General features: G+C 37.1%; 1 protein-coding gene across 2 annotated transcripts in view; it reads right to left on the bottom strand.

The window, feature by feature from the left end:
* The window catches only part of LOC129257073 (collagen alpha-2(I) chain-like), a 28,116-nt gene extending 8,987 nt beyond the window's left edge, over positions 1 to 19,129 (bottom strand). Inside the window, exons 1-8 of one of the 2 annotated variants that reach the window (XR_010293108.1) lie at positions 19,017 to 19,128; positions 14,177 to 14,467; positions 13,103 to 13,334; positions 6,281 to 7,240; positions 5,539 to 5,709; positions 4,413 to 4,508; positions 3,242 to 3,802; positions 2,377 to 2,444 (exon numbers count right to left, since the gene is read on the bottom strand). Coding sequence is in view for 1 of the 2 variants with exons in the window: in XM_064097321.1 (XP_063953391.1) it covers positions 2,416 to 2,444; positions 3,242 to 3,802; positions 4,413 to 4,508; positions 5,539 to 5,709; positions 6,281 to 7,240; positions 13,103 to 13,334; positions 14,177 to 14,467; positions 19,017 to 19,034 (2,358 nt within the window). In the remaining variant the exon portion in view is untranslated. Of the gene's footprint in view, positions 1 to 2,376; positions 2,445 to 3,241; positions 3,803 to 4,412; positions 4,509 to 5,538; positions 5,710 to 6,280; positions 7,241 to 13,102; positions 13,335 to 14,176; positions 14,468 to 19,016 lie in introns of both variants that reach the window. The other variant, XM_064097321.1, reaches the window with a different exon arrangement.
* Between the last annotated feature and the right edge of the window lie 2,016 nt (positions 19,130 to 21,145).

Genomic DNA, 21,145 nt, shown 5'->3' with positions numbered 1-21,145 from the left:
CATTTTTTTATAGATTTGACAATAAGGACCAACTTGACTGAAACATATAGTATTAAACAATGCTAATTCCACATGTTCAGGGAGGAATAAATCATTGCATCACTTAACAATGAGGAGAAAATTAGAATATTTCATATTTCATATAATAAAATACAAAAGAAATAGTGAGTGGATGACGTCATAGTCTCCTTATTTGCATACCAGCCAGGACGTGCATATAACTGTTTTGTGAAATTTTAGCCTTAAGCAAAACTTTAAAATGTCATAACTTTCTTATTTTAGATCCGATTTTGATGAAATTTTCAGTGTTATGCTTGTTGGATTTTTCTCTTTTTATTCAAATTAACTTTTTGTTGGGGTGGACTTGTCCTTCAAATAATGATTTTTGGCTTTAGAGTGATATACCACTGTTAGGATGGCAACAACCTACATAGACGTGCCTGTTGCACTCAAATTATAAAAGACAAAGAAATCAAGTAAAACATCATTTTCAAACAATCAGAAATAGGCATTTCAGAATTGCATAAGAATTATGAAATAATGGATAATCAAAAAATATTTATGCAACTGGCATCAAAAGAGGTTAGCAACTTTGCTGCTCTAATCGGAATCCACACTATCCTCATAAATAGTTTTCACCTAGACGTTGCATGCTTGCTTGAGTGTTTTAGTTAAGTGGTGACAAATGTGCAAAATATCACATTCTACAATTGGTCTTCAGGGCCTCTGCATTTATATGGAAAATATATTCTTAAGACATGCTTGAAAGAATAAAATTACATGACAGCACATAAAATTCTGCTGATTGAGTTAACGCTGATAGTGGTTTTATGGTAGTGGAATAATGAAAATGCCTTTTGGAGTGACACAAATTTGATCCACGTCTACATGCGTTATTTACCATTTGTAGAATATAGACCTATATTTACCAGACTACAGTTGAAATATGAAACAACTAGGGCTAATAGCTTTGTTACTAGTATTATTACTGTACAGTTATTCTGATAGAATATTGTACAAGACCATAAACAGTGACAGCCATAAAAACTGAGTAGTAAAACTAAATTACATTATATAATTCAAACTAAATAGCTTGATTACATCAATTTCTCCCCAATAATAATTTCTAACCTCTACTAGCTTGAAGTTTGAAAATGAATCAAATATCCACCCCATAGCCACAAAAAGAGCAAATACTTATTACCGACATTGCCAGTCATTGTTACTTTTGTTTTGAGTAAAAAAGTGCTTCTTGTATCTGGCCTACATGATCCTTTTACTAAAACCAATTTCTCATCAGGGGGAACTTTCCCTTTAACACATACAGTATTTCCATCCACTGGATATCCCAAAACAAAAACTGATACACAAGAATGATAGGGGCAATAGACAAATTAGATGCCCATTGTAAGACACCATTAACCCTTATTAAACTGGGGGGGGGGTCAATTTGACCCCCCTCAACAAATTTTGTCACTACGCCGTCGCACAAATTTTTTTTACTGCGCCGCTCACTGACTTTTACTTTCAAGTCTTGCGCATCTTTTGAGACCAAATTTGCGACGCCCGGGTACGCGGTTCCAAAATTACGCAACGTTTTGTAAGTGCATGTCAGACTTGAAATTGCTCAAAAACGTTCCGTGTAAAAAGTCAATGCAAATTATTATTTTCGACCAAAAATCATCAATGTATGATTATTTTTAGTTTTGTTGGTTTAAATGGATTTATTTTATGCTATTTATGATCGCAAAAGGGTCCTCGACAAAGTTCATTGGGAAAAACAAAGGTTTGAAAAAAACAAAGAAATACATAAGAATTTAAAAAACAATAAAATACATAAGAAATCAATTATATTTATGCTATTGTTTGGGTAGATATTTGTTAGAAATGTAATAATTGGTACTTCCACCAAAAATTAGCATTCTACTAGCTATATAAATTGAGTTAAAGGCAAATACATACACAAAAAACCAAATTTATGGCAAATTTCATATGCTTATTTGCATGATTAATTAATAATTTTTTTTTTTTTTTTAAATTTTGAAAATGTTACTACACACTCTTGTAGTTTAAATCCGGCTCTACGCGCTCTCGCGGCGATTGCGCAATCAGCGGCTGAGATCTGAGGGGGGGTCAAATTGACCCCCCCCCCAGTATATAGGCCTACTGGTCCGAAAAAGCCCAGTTAAGATAGGGTTAAAGTCTGAAAAACATGAAAATGGAGCAGTGTCACTACCTGTTATTAGGAGTCAGGCCAAAAATTAACTTTGCTGGACACCTTTATACCACAATACAAAATATATATATCTTCAAGTTTGTCCTGTGGATGCAAAAGTAAATTCTTTCATTGGAATCTGGAAGCAAACTGATACTTACCTTTGACTTGTTTTTCAGATTCTTGAACACATACAGTTCTCATATTCCTGGCATTCCCCCATAAGGTCCTGTACAAAAAATATGGGAATAAATGGGAAATACATGTTTTTTTAGGTGACAAACATGTGATCTTCCAAGAATAGTTCAGATTGTCTAAATTTCTCCTACCATGATTATTATCATTCACAGAAAGGAAATACAGGTCTACAATGGAATTGCGTAACTAATTAACAGTATTAATTTACTAACAGAATTATTGGGTACATAATATATTGTCTTACAATATTCCTATAGTCAGATTCGGTTTTATCTTTAAAAAAAGTTTAATTTAACTTTAATGGTAGCCAAATGTGACAAGTCCAAATGTTACTGCTAAACATTTCATTCATCATTTTTTTTTAATAGTAACTAAAAAAAATATATAAATTGTGGGGTTTTTACCTTTTTGACAAAATTTGCCTGCAACATTTTGGTCATTAATAGCATCAAATTTATTATCAATAAAAGCAAAAATAACATAACTCATTTTGATTTTTTAGCTGAAAACACACGTTGCATTGACTTTGTGTATGAAATTACATATTTTTTTAGCAATTTGGGGTCTGACATGCATTTACATAATGTTGCATATTTTTTTAACCATGTATCCGCATCCCAATTTTGGTCCAAAAAGTTGTGCAAGATATGAAAGTAAAAGTCAGCATGTAGTGCGGTAAAAAAAAATGGACAGAGGATTTACCAGGAAAAAATTGTTTTGAGGGGCAAGAAAGCCCCCAGTGACTATTCGACGTGCAGACAGGTTAAATTATTTTAACTATCCTCTAATATTTCAATTACAATTGCAGAAAATGATATCGGTTATTACCTCCAAATGAAGAGCCAGGGTAAGCAGGTTCTGTCTTCATTGGACCATACTTTGAAGGCATGTTGCCATAGTTTGACCCTAGACCACCATAGCTAGTGTCTTGATCTTGGTTCCCATAGCTGGTAGTCTGACCTTGGTTTGCATATGGATGACCTTGACCTTGGTTTCCAAGGGAACCACCATGACCTTGATTGCCAAAGTTGCTGCCAGTATTACCAGCAGCTCTACCTCCAAAACTGTCAACCTGAGCTCTGTAAGGGTCTTCATTTCCGCCACTAATTGGTGCCACCCCTGGTGGTTGAAGGGGTGCCCGACTCGGTGCTTGACTAGGTGCTTGCCCGAGTGTTTGACCAGGCATTTGCCTAGGAGCTTGACTTGCTTGACTCGGAGCTTGAACTGTAGCTTGATTTGCAGCCTGACTAGCTAGTTGACTCTGGGCTTGACCCCATATCCCATCTACAGCACCAAAGGAACTAACTTGCGGCTGGCTGGTAGCTGGAAGGGGGTCTCTAGAAGAACTTGCTGTTATGCTATTCACGGTTGCCTCTGCAGCAACAGCAGCTACACGTAATCAATCCAAAGTAGAATTAGAAAATATAGAAATCAAATTCATTTTCAGTAATTTTTAGTATTCAAGTGAAATTCAGATCCCATGGAGAGCTATCCAACCTTACAGTATCTCACTATAAGTAAGTTATATCAAATTGCTTTGAAAATTGAAATGGTATGCCATTCTTAATTTCAGGTTACAAATAATATGTCGATAATGACTGATATCTGCCATTTTAACATAAGGAATCTTGATATGTTAATATGAAATGAATTAGGATAAACTTTGACATTTATCTTGAATCAATTTTGGTTTACTGTTCTAATGAGAAATGCAGCTCTCATGGATAATAACAGCACATCAACTATTGGTAAAAAATATAAGGAAAATCCTAAAATAACCATTTTGGATGGGGTGAGTGTTGCAAAAGAGTTCAGTATGTTTACATGTCATTTAACTTGCATTTACTGTATGCAATGCCTTATCTCATGAGCACACTACCTATCAGTACACTACATAAACTAAAAGTAAAAATGTCACCAATGTTTTTATGTTATGTACTACATGGAAATAGAAATTTAGGGGCAACTTTAGCCCCTGATCTGGAACAGATTGTTATACCTTTGGCTGCTGTCCAGGTCTTCATCATTTGATACCACTTGAGCTTCCACATGTACATGGTTTTGTAGTACTCCTTCATCTTGGCCTTAGAAATTTCTGTATTTGTATAATATGGAAAGTGTGGGGTATGGTAAACACATGCACACTGTAATGCTGTAACACTGAATTAGGACATTTTGCTCTTGGGCCTTTAACACAACATTTAGTGTTAAATAAAACATTGAATTGCAGCAACTGACCACATGATCAATCACCAAACGTTGTGTTACAGGGCCCTGTCCTGCAATGGCAAAATAAAGGAAGGGTTAACAGTACCATTTCCTGAAAGAAAACAATTACATGTACAATGATTTCAAAACAAACATCAGACATGCCTAACAACACACATTAATACAAATGCAAATGGCACACATTCTTCTGAACTGAGGTTGCTTGCTTTAAAGTTCTACACTGTTTCAATTAGCTGGCTCTTGGCTGGCTACCAATGTGATGCCCCATAGTAGTCCCAATACACCCTATGTAAAAAAAACAGATCTGTTGTAATTAAAAAGAGGATTAGGACAAAGCGTGGGAAGATCTGTTTTATTTGGTCCGACATTCTTTTGCCTTCTGTCCCACATGTACTTTGGAAAGCTCCCTGTTATAATTCACTAACAGTAACCTCAATAACAGTTCTTCTCAACCAATCAAAACTATAGTTTATCAAATAGTTAACAAATGAATCTTCATTACCAGCAACTTTCAGGAAATAGTGCCTTGGTTTAGCATCTAATATTATATTTCTTGGAACAATTATTGATATCAGTTTTATAACATAAGATGTGGTAGAAACCTGATACTTAATGAATACCAAATTATAATCATCATTTAATTGTTATTATTAGGAGGATGAAGAGAAGAAGAAGAATGAAGCACTTTTTTACCTAGTTGCCCATTCAAAGGCAAAATATACAGTACCCCAGCTTTATGTCCAGCTAATGTTTCAAGCACTTGGTGCATTGAAGGCATTATTCAAGCCATTATTAAGTAGAAATGGATGGATAAATGCAACCTGGATGACCAGGAAAGATAATAATCAAATAATAATTAATATATAATTGAGTTTAAACTCAACAGATATAATTACCAAGATCCCTTTCTACTTCACCCAGCTCTTGTTTGAAATCTCCTGGTATTCCTCCTGATCCACCAGGACGAGATGGTGGTCCATCTCCAGGGAAACCAGGGAAGTCCATGGGACCATCTCCAAACTGACTTCTTAACATTTCGTCTGTGGGCATACTGTCAAACATTGCCTCTGTACACAAAATAGAATAATAATGTCAGGAATCACAATCATTTTATTTTTGTATGATGTTATGAGAGATTTTGAAAAAACTGCACCATCTTTAATTTAATAGATGTAAGCAATGAAGCACTTTGAACCACACACTTTAATGCAATAGGCTCTCACAGATGGATAGACAAAGTCTTTCCTGTTTATTATTAAAGGTATTCAAAGTATTTTAGATATTTCGTGATTATGTATGGACACTAACACTATAAATCTGAATTTGTTTGTTTCTTTTGAAGGAATCATCTTGTGGAAGTAATTCAGTCTGAAATTGTGAAAATTTTTAAATAGAATTATTGTAATATTGATGATGACAATGATGATGGATATTAATGATGACGATGATGATGAGAATGGTGATGCTGCTGCTGCTGGTGGTTATAGCAAATGATATGTTACATCTAAATGCAAATGGAATTTACAAGTGACATTCATTCTTGTTTGTCTTCAAACCCACATTAATTTAAATTGAACATATTTGTCTTTTGTGCAATGGAAAATTTAGGTGACGGCTACTCGTACATGACTAACTTACCATCCCATTTATCCATGTCTCTAAATCCTTGTCCTCCCCTTCCTCCTCGCTCCATACCTCTCCCTTCTCTTGGTCCTCTTGAGCCCATTCCCATCGATTCCCCTGGAACTCCAGGCATATCTGGTCCTAGTGATCTTCTTCGATGCATATCTGGTCCCATGTCTCGCATTCTGTCCATCATTCTCCCACGATCCATTCCACGGTCCATTCCCATCGGCCCTTCTCGTCCCATACGGTCCATTCCCATCAGCCCTTCTCGTCCCATCGGCCCTTCTCGCCCCATCGACCTTTCTCGTCCCATTGACCAATCTCGTCCCATTGGTCCTTCTCGTTCCATCAGCCTTTCCCGTTCCATCAGCCTTTCCCGTTCCATCAGCCTTTCCCGTCCCATCGGTCCTTCTCGTCCAAATGGCCTTTCTCGTCCTATTGGCCCATCTGGACCCATACCCCCATATCTATCTGGTCCCATGTCAAAAGGGGGTCTATCCCGTCTGTAGCCTTGGTCGAAGTCTCTATCAGGTCCAAATTGTTCGGGACCATCAAACATGTTTCTCATGCTGTCTCTCCAAAGATCTCTTCCACCAGCATCATGTCTCTGTTTATCACCACCCATTTCTCCACCTGTTCCTCCTCCAAAGCCTCTGCCACTACGCCCTCCATCACGGCCGCCACCACCACCACCTCTTCCTCCACCTCTTCCACCACCTCTCCCACCATCTCTTCCACCACCTCTTCCACCATCTCTTCCACCTCCTCCTCTTCCTCCTCCTCCTTTCCCTCCTCCCCCTTTTCCTCCTCCTCTTCCTTGCCCACCTCCCTGCCCTCCTCTACTTGCTCCCTCGGGCTTGCCTTTAGGTGGAGGTGCTTGTGGAGGAGGTACAGAGTCTCTCTGTAGTTTCTCCTTTTCGATAGCTCTTTTCACCTCTACTTTCCGCCCAAAGAAATTTAAATATTTCATTCCTGAAAATAAAAGAAAAGAGTTAGAGAAATTAATCAAGATGCACATGGAAGTTCACCTAAATTAAAAATTCATTATCCTTAACCCTAAATAGACTGAGCTATTTCGACGCTTAAGAAGACGGGGCGGGGGACCCCCCTTATGATCTCAGCCGTCGATCACGCAATCGCAACAAAAATTGGCACGCGAGTTACCCATGGCATAATCTACAAAACTATAAGATCAAACCTCACTGCTAATACATTATGCTAATTTATGTGTAAAATCAAGTTTGGTCTGTTTAACTAAATAATACCCCTAAATGCTAAATTTTGTTTCATAGACTCTTTATATAGGAATCTAATCAAATCATGTACTTTAAAAAAATTTCAACATCGCAATTATTTTCTAATGTATTATATTGTTTTTATATTTCTTATGTATTTTTTTGTTTTTTCAATAGAAATTGTCGGGAACTTTATTTTGACCATCAACAAGATGACATTAATTTTTAATAAGTAAAAGGAAGAAAAATGATACATTTTGGCTAAAAACACTATTTGTATTGGACTTGTACACGAATTCACGTTTTTGAGCAATTTCGGGTCTGCATGCTTTTACGAAATCTTACGTAATTTCAAAACTGTGTACCCGGCGGTCGCGATTTTGGTCTAAAAAGTAGCACGAGACATGAAAGTAAAAAGTCAGCGAAGCGACATGGTCAAAAAATTTTGCACGGCGGATTTATCACGAAAAAATGGCGAGGGGGGCTGAATCAGGCCCCCCTGTCTTATTAGGGTTAAAATTGTAGTAACACATTTACATGTATATTTACACATGACATAAAGCCAGAATTCTTAAGGGGGACAAAATAAAGCATAAAAATACTACATTTCTTAATACTTACAGTACAGGCCAAAATTTTGGGCCACCCCCATATTTAAAATAAAATCATACAAAACACTGCATTCTATATTCATTCAAATATATTGATATTGAATTGGTTATGGCAGTTCCATTACATCGCACAAGCATGTTTCCAACCAGTTTTGATTGCCCTTCTGTCAAACCCCAGTCGGTTTTCATAATATATTTAAATTTTATACATACATTTAAACTTTTAAGTCATGCATAAAATTTCAATATATATATATTTAATGCAAAGATTATTTTTTGACAACCCGAAAGTTTGTCAGAGGATTGTCTGACATAGAAAGAAATAATATATGTCAACATGCAGAGTAAACCTGTCAATTGGACAGTCAACCTGCTTGAAACGCTGCGTTTCATCTCTATAACTCATTTAGCAAACTCAAGCCAGCTCTCATCTTCTCAATCTTCTTTCCCCCTCCAACTCAGCCGGCTTCTACTCAAGCCTCTCATCCTGCTTTAATACTGCTCAAGCTTTCCACTCTTTCTTGTTTACAGTCCTCTTTAAGACTACACTCATTTCAGAAAAATACTGTACCTTCTAACCTCCACTTTCTTACCTCTCCATTCTGTTCTACCTCTATCCACCTTTATCTCAGCCCTTTCCAGGACTTTATATATATGGTTAAGCTTGTAACCGATTTTGCAATCGGCAACCGATTCCATTCGATTTCACCACAATCGGCAATCACTTGCCGATCTTCGATCATGCCCCTTGAAGGAAAAAATAGAAAATAAATAATCGGCGTAGATCTCGTTACAGTGCGTGATCGCTCAGAACATATTTCAAGATTGTTTTTGAGGTGCTAGCTATTTAGAGGTGGCATTATTCAGGGAGAAAGACGCGGTATTATCTATGGCGATGTTTAAGAGGATAGATATCTTCTCTTCCGCTTCTCTTCCAACTCATGGTGATAGCGGATGCCGCCGTGAACTTTGAAAGGTCGTATTACCGACGGAGCTCACTGCGTTACTCTCTTACATCGTTTATGATTATATACATTTTATTTTCAACCTCGTGGTGATAGCGGATGCCGCCGTGAACTTTGAAAGGTCGTATTACCGACGGAGCTCACTGCGCTACTCTCTTACCCCCTTTATAATGATATAAATCTTCTCTTCAACCTCGTGGTGATAGCGGACCCCGCCATAAACTTTTAAAGACTGTACTATTGACGGAGCTTATTGCGTTGCTCTCTTACATCGTTTATGATGATATTCATTTTATTTTCAACCTCGTGGTGATAGCGGAAGCCGCCGTGAACTTTGAAAGGTCGTATTACCGACGGAGCTCACTGCGCTACTCTCTTACCCCCTTTATAATGATATAAATCTTCTCTTCAACCCCGTGGTGATAGCGGACCCCGCCATAAACTTTTAAAGACTGTACTATTGACGGAGCTTATTGCGTTACTCTCTTACATCGTTTATGATGATATACATTTTATTTTCAACCTCGTGGTGATAGCGGATGCCGCCGTGAACTTTGAAAGGTCGTACTATTGACGGAGCTCATTGCGTTACTCTCTTACATCGTTTATGATGATTTACATTTTATTTTCAACCTCGTGGTGATAGCGGATGCCGCCGTGAACTTTGAAAGGTCGTATTACCGACGGAGCTCAATGCGCTACTCTCTTACCCCCTTTATAATGATATAAATCTTCTCTTCAACCTCGTGGTGATAGCGGACCCCGCCATAAACTTTTAAAGACTGTACTATTGACGGAGCTTATTGCGTTACTCTCTTACATCGTTTATGATGATATACATTTTATTTTCAACCTCGTGGTGATAGCGGATGCCGCCGTGAACTTTGAAAGGTCGTACTATTGACGGAGCTCATTGCGTTACTCTCTTACATCGTTTATGATGATATACATTTTATTTTCAACCTCGTGGTGATAGCGGACCCCGCCGTGAACTTTCAAAGATCGTGCTACTGACGGAGCTTATTGCGTTACTCTCTTACATCGTTTATGATGATATACATTTTATTTTCAACCTCGTGGTGATAGCGGATGCCGCCGTGAACTTTGAAAGGTCGTACTATTGACGGAGCTCATTGCGTTACTCTCTTACATCGTTTATGATGATTTACATTTTATTTTCAACCTCGTGGTGATAGCGGATGCCGCCGTGAACTTTGAAAGGTCGTACTATTGACGGAGCTCATTGCGTTACTCTCTTACATCGTTTATGATGATTTACATTTTATTTTCAACCTCGTGGTGATAGCGGATGCCGCCGTGAACTTTAAAAGGTCGTATTACCGACGGAGCTCACTGCGCTACTCTCTTACCCCCTTTATAATGATATCAATCTTCTCTTCAACCTCGTGGTGATAGCGGACCCCGCCATAAACTTTTAAAGACTGTACTATTGACGGAGCTTATTGCGTTACTCTCTTACATCGTTTATGATGATATACATTTTTTTTTTCAACCTCGTGGTGATAGCGGATGCCGCCGTGAACTTTGAAAGGTCGTACTATTGACGGAGCTCATTGCGTTACTCTCTTACATCGTTTATGATGATTTACATTTTATTTTCAACCTCGTGGTGATAGCGGACCCCGCCGTGAACTTTTAAAGATCGTGCTACTGACGGAGCTTATTGCGTTACTCTCTTACATCGTTTATGATGATATACATTTTATTTTCAACCTCGTGGTGATAGCGGATGCCGCCGTGAAATTTGAAAGGTCGTATTACCGACGGAGCTCACTGCGTTACTCTCTTACATCGTTTATGATGATATACATTTTATTTTCAACCTCGTGGTGATAGCGGACCCCGCCATAAACTTTTAAAGACTGTACTATTGACGGAGCTTATTGCGTTACTCTCTTACATGTTTATGATGATATTCATTTTATTTTCAACCTCGTGGTGATAGCGGACACCGCCGTGAACTTCAAATTGATTTGAAAACGCTAGCTACCCAAAACATTTTAATAACATATTTCAAATCATCGTGCGTGCTTGCGTCTTCTACTTCATTTTAATTGCACTTGCGACTTTAAGATGATGCGTCGTAAGAGATCATTCCAATAATTCTAAATCGCTAGCACCTAAAAATACTTCTAAAAGATGTCCCGCCGATCGTTCATTAACCTGTGATCTATGAGAAATATTTTCATTTTATTTTCCTTTGCGCCTTTGCTCGGAAGATGCGTCTTTCGTTTATCTTTCTAATAAAAATCACTCGGTTTATTTTAAAGCAATAACACCTCAAAACCCCTGGCTTTAAAACGATCGCGCATGTTGGCGACTTCCATTCCAATGCATTCGTCTTTGTGACTTTGTCAGGAAGATGCGCGCGACCGCGAACAAAATTTTGATGTATTTCTTTGTTTTTAAACATCGCCGATTCGATTTTCGATTCGATTTCGATTTTAGAAGCTTAACTGCCGATCCGATTTTCGATCTGATTTTTGATCCGATTTACAACATTATATATGGTATACTGTATAAACTACTTCAGCAATTGTTTATGCCACTATGCAAACATTCAACCTGCTAGAATCCCATTTGCATATATTATGTGTTGCCATGTCAGACAAGCCTCAGACAAATTGTTCAGGGTTGTCCAAAACAACCTTTGCTAATTTAAATTATATGCATACCTTTGAAAATGAAAAGGTATGCGTAAAATTGAATATATTATGAAAACTGACTGGGGTGTTCACAGAAGCGCAGTTAAAACCAGTTGGAAACGCGCTTGTGCGATATAATGAAACTGTCATAGCCCATTCAGTACCAACACATTTGCTATTATGCAAAATGCAATGTTACATGTATGATTGTCTTTTAAATCTGAGGGTGGCCCCAAACTTTTGGCCTGCACTGTGTAGGTAAAAGAAGGGCTCAAACTAATCTAAGGATGAACTAATTATTTGCTCCAATCCACTAATTTTAAACTGAGAATACTGGAAATTTACTCTGATCTACATGTACTATTTGCTTAAACTGATCAAAGTTCATATGCATTTTCTTATAAACATTCAGCTAATGTAAAAAAATATATATATTGGTCTACATTATACTAATTCACCACATATCCCACTAAGTACAACGGTATCTTTCAGAATTGCTTAGGATTATTCCAGCTCTTCATTGGCAGCTAGATAGCTAAAACCAAAGAAGCATCTGTGGAGCACCAACAGAGCTGTGCAATGAATAAGCTACATGTATCATTATTTACAATCATTAAGCTTGACTTGCTCTAAAGTATTTCTAATTTTTAAAACAATCTTTTCTACCAGAAGAAATCACAGATAACCCAATACTTGATTTCGTATTATAGAGTATTGTATTGTAGAGAATAACTACCTGTCGCATGAAAAAAATATTTGTGAAAATAGTCAAGGACGATGAGTGAAACTAATAGAGAAATTATAGCATTGCGTGCTTGAAAAATCTAGTCGGCATGGTATCGGGATATCATAGTACTGTAAAAGAAATGACAAAATTTATGACCCTGTCAAATATTTTATCTGATCTCTGCATGTACTGGGATAATGCGTATTTATGAGCGCTATAGAGAAGATAAAAAAGTTATGACAATATTAATGACTAAATATATGACTTCCACCAGAATACTGATTCTGTCATACATGTATCTCTGAGAACAAAAAAAATATCCAGAAAAGACAATGTTTTTTTACTGCCCCTGGGCCCTGTAACACAAAGGTTAGCAATTAATTGCTATTATGAAATGGCATATCACAAAAACCATTGTTGCATGTGCATTTTGCTAAATAGACTGACTAGAAGCCAATCAGAATTGTTTTTAAAATTAATCTCTAACCATTGTGTTACATGCCCAGGTTAACAAAAGCCTACACAATAACTTCTCCAAGTCTCTATAAAGCTTTTAACTACTTCATTTAAATGTCATATAGGGCTTTAGATGCCGATAGTCAAAGACTGCCAAAATGACCAGACACTTACCCACAACCTTTCCCACACTCTCCTTGCTTGCAAATGTAATGAAAGCAAAACCACGTGCCTTTCCAGTCTTCTCATTTGGTGGGATATCAACTTCTATGATTTCCCCATATTCACTAAATCCCTCTCTCAAGTTTTCTTCAGTGGTTATTTCCGAAATACCTCCAACAAAGATCCGTGTTGTATTCTCATTAGGCACAGCAGCCTTTAACATAGATGCTTTAGAGCGGCTGGGCTAAAAGAAAAGCATCAAAAACTGGGAATTAACCTCATATTGTTTTTATTAAAGCATTCTAAAAAAAATTAAAAATTCATGAATAATGGTGGACCATCATTCTACCATTCCAATCTTAGGTTAAGGCAATGGTAGATTATAAACCTCTCAAATACATAGCTGCCTTTGATTTTTATGCCTGCAAAACCATTTGAATCATACTGTACTTGTCTTCCTTAATCAAAATTAAACTTTTGAACATATTTACCCTTGCACACAAAAATAAGAACTTTTTGCAAACCTTTCTGTGATTTCACTTATTGGAGAAAAATACATGTTTGTCTCTTTAACTCCCTAATTTACTACAAATTAAAAAAAAAGGAATAATTTTTGTTACATATACATGCACTGAGTATCACTCTTTACACATTCATGAGTGAAAAAATCACATCAATTTGACCTTTTCAGATGACGCAAAAAGTTTTTTTTTCTTTCTTTTCTTACTTGTAAATTATTTTCATGTCTAGAGGAAGATATTTAAATGCCTTTCCTAAAAAGAGCATTCAACAACAGTTACTGTGTAAGCTGTTATTTTTGCGTACAGAATTTTTCGTGAATCGTGGGGGTCCCAACATTTCACAGGTGGTTGAATTTGCGAATCGAAGATGTACCAAACCGCAGCATTTCAGAGAAGTAAAAATAATACCAAACATGTGCAAAATATATGTATGCTCCTCAAAGTCACCATGCATCCGCGAAAATGAAACCCACGCGAAAATAACAGCTTATACAGTATCATATTTGAGAATCACCAATAGATTTCTGTCTTTGAATGAAAAAAGAGGATATTTATTCTTCATTACCTCGCCTTCAGATAATCTCTTAACTTCCACGTTCTTTCCATCCACAATGATGCGATTGTCTGGATGGTCAGAAAATACCGCCTCTAACATGTATGATTTGGTAAAAGTAACAAATCCAAATCCTTTGGGTTTGCCATTTTTATCACGAACAAAGAGAACCTCCAAAATGTGGCCATATGGGAGGAGAGCTTCATAAAGGTGTCTTTCTGAACTTTGACTTCTGAGTCCACCCAAGAACAGCTTCCTTGACTCTAGAGGCTCATCAATTTCACGGTACAGATTATCAAACTCCTGGAATAAAGTGACAAAAATAAAGCAAATTAAAATCAAATACAATGAAAATGTACATATATAGCAAAACAGGAAAGAGTTCTATATCATGTACCCCCACCAAAAAAACTAAAAGATATTGACACTTCTGGTGTACTCGCTTACGAATCTACTCTCGAAACCTTGATTCTTAAATTTTATTCTGTTACCTTTTTTTACATGTCTCGAACTCACCCCGAAGGAACTGCAGTCAAGAACTCTGTCCACTATGCTAGCGAGAAAATGCTGATAGTGGAAGTGCTTTTAAGCGATTATGAGTGTGTGCGCATGTGTGTAATTGAGTTGTTTTTTTCAGACGTGAACCAATCAGATATGATTATTTACATCTGGGACCAAACTTTAACATCACCATCCAAAGACATCACCTAGGCTCAAACCTCTGCATCAGTTTGTATCTTCCCACATACTCATAGCTAGGATTGCAAGCACAAGCCACAATGGGCATTGTGAGCCAATAGTTTGACTCGTCTAGGCGTCACACCATAGTAATTTTATTTTCTGACTGAATAAACTGATGTCTATGGATAATCACACACGCTTGATCCTGTAAGAAATTTGACGGAATAAAGCCATATTTTGGTAGAGTAACCAGGCCAAAGTTCAGCATGTTCGGATTTTCTACAATATTTTTTGTTCTAAAATGTCTTTTCACAAAATGAAATTAACAGTACATCAATGTTGTTGAATAACTTTTTCTATTTTTAATTGCAATGTTTATTTTCAACTCCATTTCAATATTACATTTGACATCCCCCTGCCCTTAGTTCGATAAAGTGCATTTGCACGTTCAAAAGTATTAAAGTGCATACAAATAGTGTTTCCCCGCAATTATTAGTATGCTAATAATTATTTATAATCACATATTAAATTTTGGTATTTGTTAAATAATAATTTTTATCTATAAATTGTTCTTCAAAACGGCATTTTGTAACAGCGCTAATATCGAAGGTACGTCATAATGAAGCGGTTCAAGGGTCAGACCTATTGCTTGTATTTGCTTTGTTGACAAACGGATCGATGGATCTACACGAGATTGGTCTGGTAAGAAACCTTAAATTTTTCACCTTTTTATTAACCAATTTTTGAAAACTTCATAAGCATTAGGCATATGAAGGTGTAAAAATAAATAAAATCACTAACATTTACGTGATTTCTATCTTCAAAGATGGATTTCTTAGGGAAATCCATCTTTGTTTACATGTGTCTCTTATACATATATGGGAGGCGGTTCAAGGCTCCATGATGAAGAAATATATATCAAATTATAAAAAAATATCATCCTCAAGGCTAGGTAGTCGGCTAATCGGCCGGTGCGAAACTGCATGCTATTAAAGGCATTAGCGTCGAGTCGGCGACAATGAACTCTGCGACACCAAGTGACCAAATAGGTGGTTTTGTAAAACGCCTACTTAAGTCTTAGCTTGTTGTACGCGAGCAAATGGGAGGCTGAATGTCAAACATTCGTACCGTTGCACAAAAGACACACCATCCAAAATGTACCGCTGCACGGCTTTAGTTTACTTTAGGTGACGTCACAATACGATTTAATTCATTGCGCTCAGTAAAAATGAACAATACGTGTATAAGCCAGCTGGCTAAATGCGCAAGGCTGCCCAAGCCAAGGTCATGTGCGCTTGTGGGATTTTGCTTTCTGCTTTCGGTATTTTTGCTCCCTGTTCAGTCTTGTTTACTATAGCCCACTCACACGTATTGCGAGGTTAGTATTAGTATACTAACCTCGCACCACGAACCGCGTTTGGCAGTGGATTTCTAACTAGTCCTGCTAGTGGGAGTAGTGGGTCGCGCGTGCTGGGATCTCACTTCTTGGCTCCACAACACACGACTTCTATGGCTTGATTTTTCTGTGCGTGGCGGCATGTAATGAACCCTTGCAGTTGCATGCCTTGGCTTGGGTGCTATAGCCTAGGGATAAACTCTTTGTTTTTCATATTTTCGCTAAATTCCGAGGCGTTGTAATAGGGTGTCTGGAGAAAAAAATTATTTTTCTTATTTCAAGAAAATATCACATTTTCTTTGTGAATTTGAAGAGAAATGACCTTCAGACTGACAGAAATGTAACATTTTTGAAAAAAATCCAATTATTGGCTGCAAAAAAGAAGAATGAAATTAGGTAAATTTTCAGCATTTCTCTGCCATAGACTGTGTAGTTAAGAAATGGACATACACAAATCCAAATTTTTAGCTTCCGAGAGCTGTTATAAATTTATTATTAATGCCAAAAACTTGTCCATAAAGAGTCCAATAGGATTTTTTATGCTCTATCTGATGGTATGATTTTTATAAAGATTTGGAAACCAGATCACAATGAAAAATTGCGACAAAGTGAAAAAAATTGTGCAAAACAGAAATTTCATTTTCCCATAGAAAACGCATGGAGAAATGGCAATCTCAACACACACAAAAATAAGGGTTTGCAATTTATCTCTAAATCCTTATTTAAAATGATCATATAAACTTGTCCTTCAGTAGAGGCGCACGGCCAATATGGGAGACTCTCTCCAATAGGGGAGACAATCTCCCACATTGGAGACTTGCTTTGCAAAAGGACAAAAGAAACAACACCAACAAAAGCATGATTTTTTCCACCCAAAATTTTGTCTCACTGAGGTCAGAAGCCCATTTGTTTTGTGTGTGATTGACAACAAAAATCCTTATCAAAACAAAAGTAGATGGTGAATATTTAAAGTAGACGGTGAAAAGGGGTAATTTTTCATGAGGAATCTGCTTATCACATTTTTATTTGCCGCCAAGGTAATCCTTTTGCAGCAAATGTAAACAAAGGAAATTGGACTCCAAAACTGGAGACTGTCTCTGAAATTGGATACCCAAATTCTTTACAAAAGTCTCTGATATTGGAGATAATCTCCCACATTGGAGACAGTCTCCAATATTGGCTGTGCGCCTCTACTGTCCTTACTGTCAAAAGAAGCCCCTGAATTTTCTCTTTCCATACATGCCAAACACAAGTTAATAATCAATTCAGATCACATTTTTCTAGTAGGCCTAGCCTGAACTTCCCCGAAAAAATGTGCCATATTTTCCCCTAAATTAGCCTGTTTTATGCTGACACTTTTCAGTGTGGCTTCAGACACCCTAGTTGTAACTTGTAGTTTAGCGAATATTCTTATTCGTGCAATGGTGCGAGATTTTGCATTCGGTGAAAGAAAGAAACGCTCTATTCAACTCGGCTAACACCTCGTTGAATAGAGCATCTTTCTTTCACCTAATGCGAAATCTCGCACCATCGCACTCATGATCATGCCTATTCGCTATTTGTAATTGTATAATACGGTATACCGGCGTCAGTGACAAGGTACCGGTACCGTACCGTACACTAACCCAGAGAGCTCCCGCCCGCACAGCGGGCGGGAGCCCAGAAGCTTACCGTGTATTTTACCATTGTCACCGGACTAGGGTGATTTATGGTCTAAATATTTCTCCAAATGAATTGTGAAAACAGAAAGTATACAATTACCATGATTATATGGATGAAGGTCTAACGAGTGGCAGATTCCTGACATCTGGGCACAGTCTGGAACCTCAAAAAAACGAAAAGTTCTCTCCTTCTACCCCGTCTCGATCGGCCATTTTTGTTAAAAATCGTAACAAAATGGCCGATCGAGACTGGGTAGAAGCACTTGTTCACTGCAACCATCCTGCCTGTGGGGAATGTACAGGTTGGACTATGGCATGCCAATTCTGTACAGAGTACACACTTTAAAAAATCATTAAAATATCATTTTTGTGACCAAAATTACTAATTTCCATACAGTTGCAATTTATTTTCATAAGTAACTTGGGAATAATTTTTGTATTCACTAGAGCGCTCAAAAATTTGAATTTTGTGCATATTTTTGTGTACGCCCTCTATTGGTGGAAAATAATATGGCAAGAAAAATTTCATTTTTTATCTTTATTTTTAATTAAGAAAAAAATAATTTAAAGAATCAAATTTACTTAAGGGCCAAGTTGTATGACGAATAGCTGTAATGAAAACTGTCAGTGAAAAAAATCAAGCATTTGTCCCAAAGAAAAAGAGAAAATAAGCCAAACATTGCCATCCTTATTTTGCCACACATGGAGATATAACTGAGAACAAGGTTATATCATAACCTTGTTCATTGAATGAGTGGGTAGGAGAGAACTTTTCGTTTTTTTGAGGTTCCAGACTGTGCCCAGATGTCAGGAATCTGCCACTCGTTAGACCTTCATCCATATAATCGTGGTAATTGTATACTTTCCGTTTTCACAATTCATTTGGAGAAATATTTAGACCATAAATCACCATAGTCCGGTGACAATGGTAAAATACACGGTAAGCTTCTGGGCTCCCGCCCGCTACGCGGGCGGGAGCTCTCTGGGTTAACCGTACACGAGACAAGCCCGAGTTGACATTCCTAAAATCCTAGTTTTGACACATCGTCAACGTACTTATAAAGTTATACCTCATAACATTACTTATAAAAAAATGTTGAAGTAGTCTACATACCTTATTTCCCATCGCCATGTTTGATTTGATGAGTAAACTCGTCAATTACCCCCCGATATCAACAATAATGATCATTAATAATGACACGCACAAGTGCAGGCCAGCGCCAATTACCGTACGCTGCCCAATTCTCGCTCACCCTCACAAGCGCGATGCGCACGCTGCTTATTATGATTATCATTTTAAATTCGTCCCAAATTCCTTATTGTTTAGTATACTCGCATAATTAAGCACCCAAGAGGAGACCATTACATGAAAAAAAAAAGTGTAGAAAAATAAAATCAATCCCTTAATAAATCATCGTGAAATACTGCTTTAAATTGTAGGGTAAAGGGTAACCCGATAACTGTTTGAACTTCGATCAACTGTACCGCAACTGCACCAAATTACGTTTTTTTTTCAATCACTTTAAAAACTCCTAAAAACAGTGAAAAATATTATATTCTTATATGATGAATTAAAATGTGAGAATCGTAGGTGCGGGAGGTCCTGATATGTCGTCACGACAAATTTTTCTAGAATGAATATTTGTTGTGTGAATGAATTAGCGAGGGCATACCTTGAGATAGCAGCCTGCCCTAACTCCGCTCACCCTGATTGTGTATGATAATCATTGTAAGAGTATAGGGCCTAAACGGAATTGGCATAATTTTTTAAGTAGACTTTTCTTTAGAATCTGATTTTTTGTGTCATTTCCTCTATTTTGATGGTGCTGAACATGAATCCGCTTGTTGCCAGTTTCATAAATGCCTCCTTCCGCCGTTGCCATGGCAACTGATTAATATGTTTTAAAAAAATAACATATTGAGCCTATATATATGGCACATTACCTCAATTTAAATGGTCCAATCTATCATTCTTAAGCCTTTCAAATTCAATTTCTAGATATAGGCCTATCAAGTCATTAAAGTATTTACAAAAGATCCATTGCCATGGTAACGGTTTATCTTTCCCGCAGAAAAATACAATTGTCTTGATTGCCTGCAGAGACAGGGCGCCGCTTTTTCCGACGGCGCCGCGCGGGCGGCGTCGTAAACATTGAAATCTTAAAACAGGATAAGTTTGTGAAATGTAATCATAAGTTTGAAATAGGCCTACAGGTTTTTATAGCTATCATGAAACTTAGAAATAAGGGAGTCAGTGAAAATCCTATAGTGAGTTTCAGGTCATACCACGGTCAAAGGTAATTTAAGGTCAATGAACTTTGGCCAATGACGTTGGGGGCATTTATTGAATTGCCATCATAAATCAACATTATGGTGGGAAAAGATGAATGGTGGAAAATGACAATGAAAATGCCAAAATCTATATAGGTTTGACCAATTCATTTGAATTAAATATCGAAAACAACAGAATGTTCTGCATGGATATAAGTTCATTTGAATGCATGGTAATGGTATGTTGCCATGGTAACGCCTGATTACTCTACTAATTCAACTCGTGAATTTAATATGAGATGAAAATTAAGTGTAAACAATGTAGGAATGTCTGAATTTATTTCAGGTCATAATTCAGTATAGGCCTACCTCATAAGAAACATCGCTTCAATAAGAATAGTGGTAATATTTGTTTGTACAACTTTCTAAGAGAAATCAGCTCGATTGATCAGCCTATATTATTATGCTCATTATGTTAGCTAGAGCAGATTATAACTGTAATGCATGAATAATAAAGTAAGTCTTAAAAGAGATCGAAAAGAGATCGAGTGTCATATGAATTCATGAACAAATTTTTTTGCTTGTCAAATTTTCCAGCCCCTTGCCCCCCCCCCTACTCTTTGGGAAAGATTTCCGCCCCTGATTCAGAGAAAAAACGAGACATTTTAAACACTTTTGCAATGATGTTTTATCTTACAAACCGAGAATGACTTGAAAACAAGACATGAATAATGAAACAAACGGGCAATGCGGGCGCGAAGCGCAGGCTGAATAGTTATTTTGTTCTAAATGAAGGGTACAGGTATTTGTCGGTCCCCCAACTCTCATTTTCGTCTTGTCTTCTTCCTTTTATTTTCCTTCCTCTTAATCTTTTTTTTCATTTCATTATTTTCCTATTCCGGCCTTGATTGATACCTCTTCCGTTGTCTTTTTTGCGACGCGGCCATTTTTTCATCTTTATACTCTTTTACA

Source organism: Lytechinus pictus, chromosome 3 (genome assembly GCF_037042905.1).
Source record: "Lytechinus pictus isolate F3 Inbred chromosome 3, Lp3.0, whole genome shotgun sequence".
Taxonomy (NCBI): domain Eukaryota; kingdom Metazoa; phylum Echinodermata; class Echinoidea; order Temnopleuroida; family Toxopneustidae; genus Lytechinus; species Lytechinus pictus.
The sequence above is the reverse complement of the archived record's forward strand: the minus strand, read 5'-3'. Positions and strand labels throughout refer to the sequence as shown.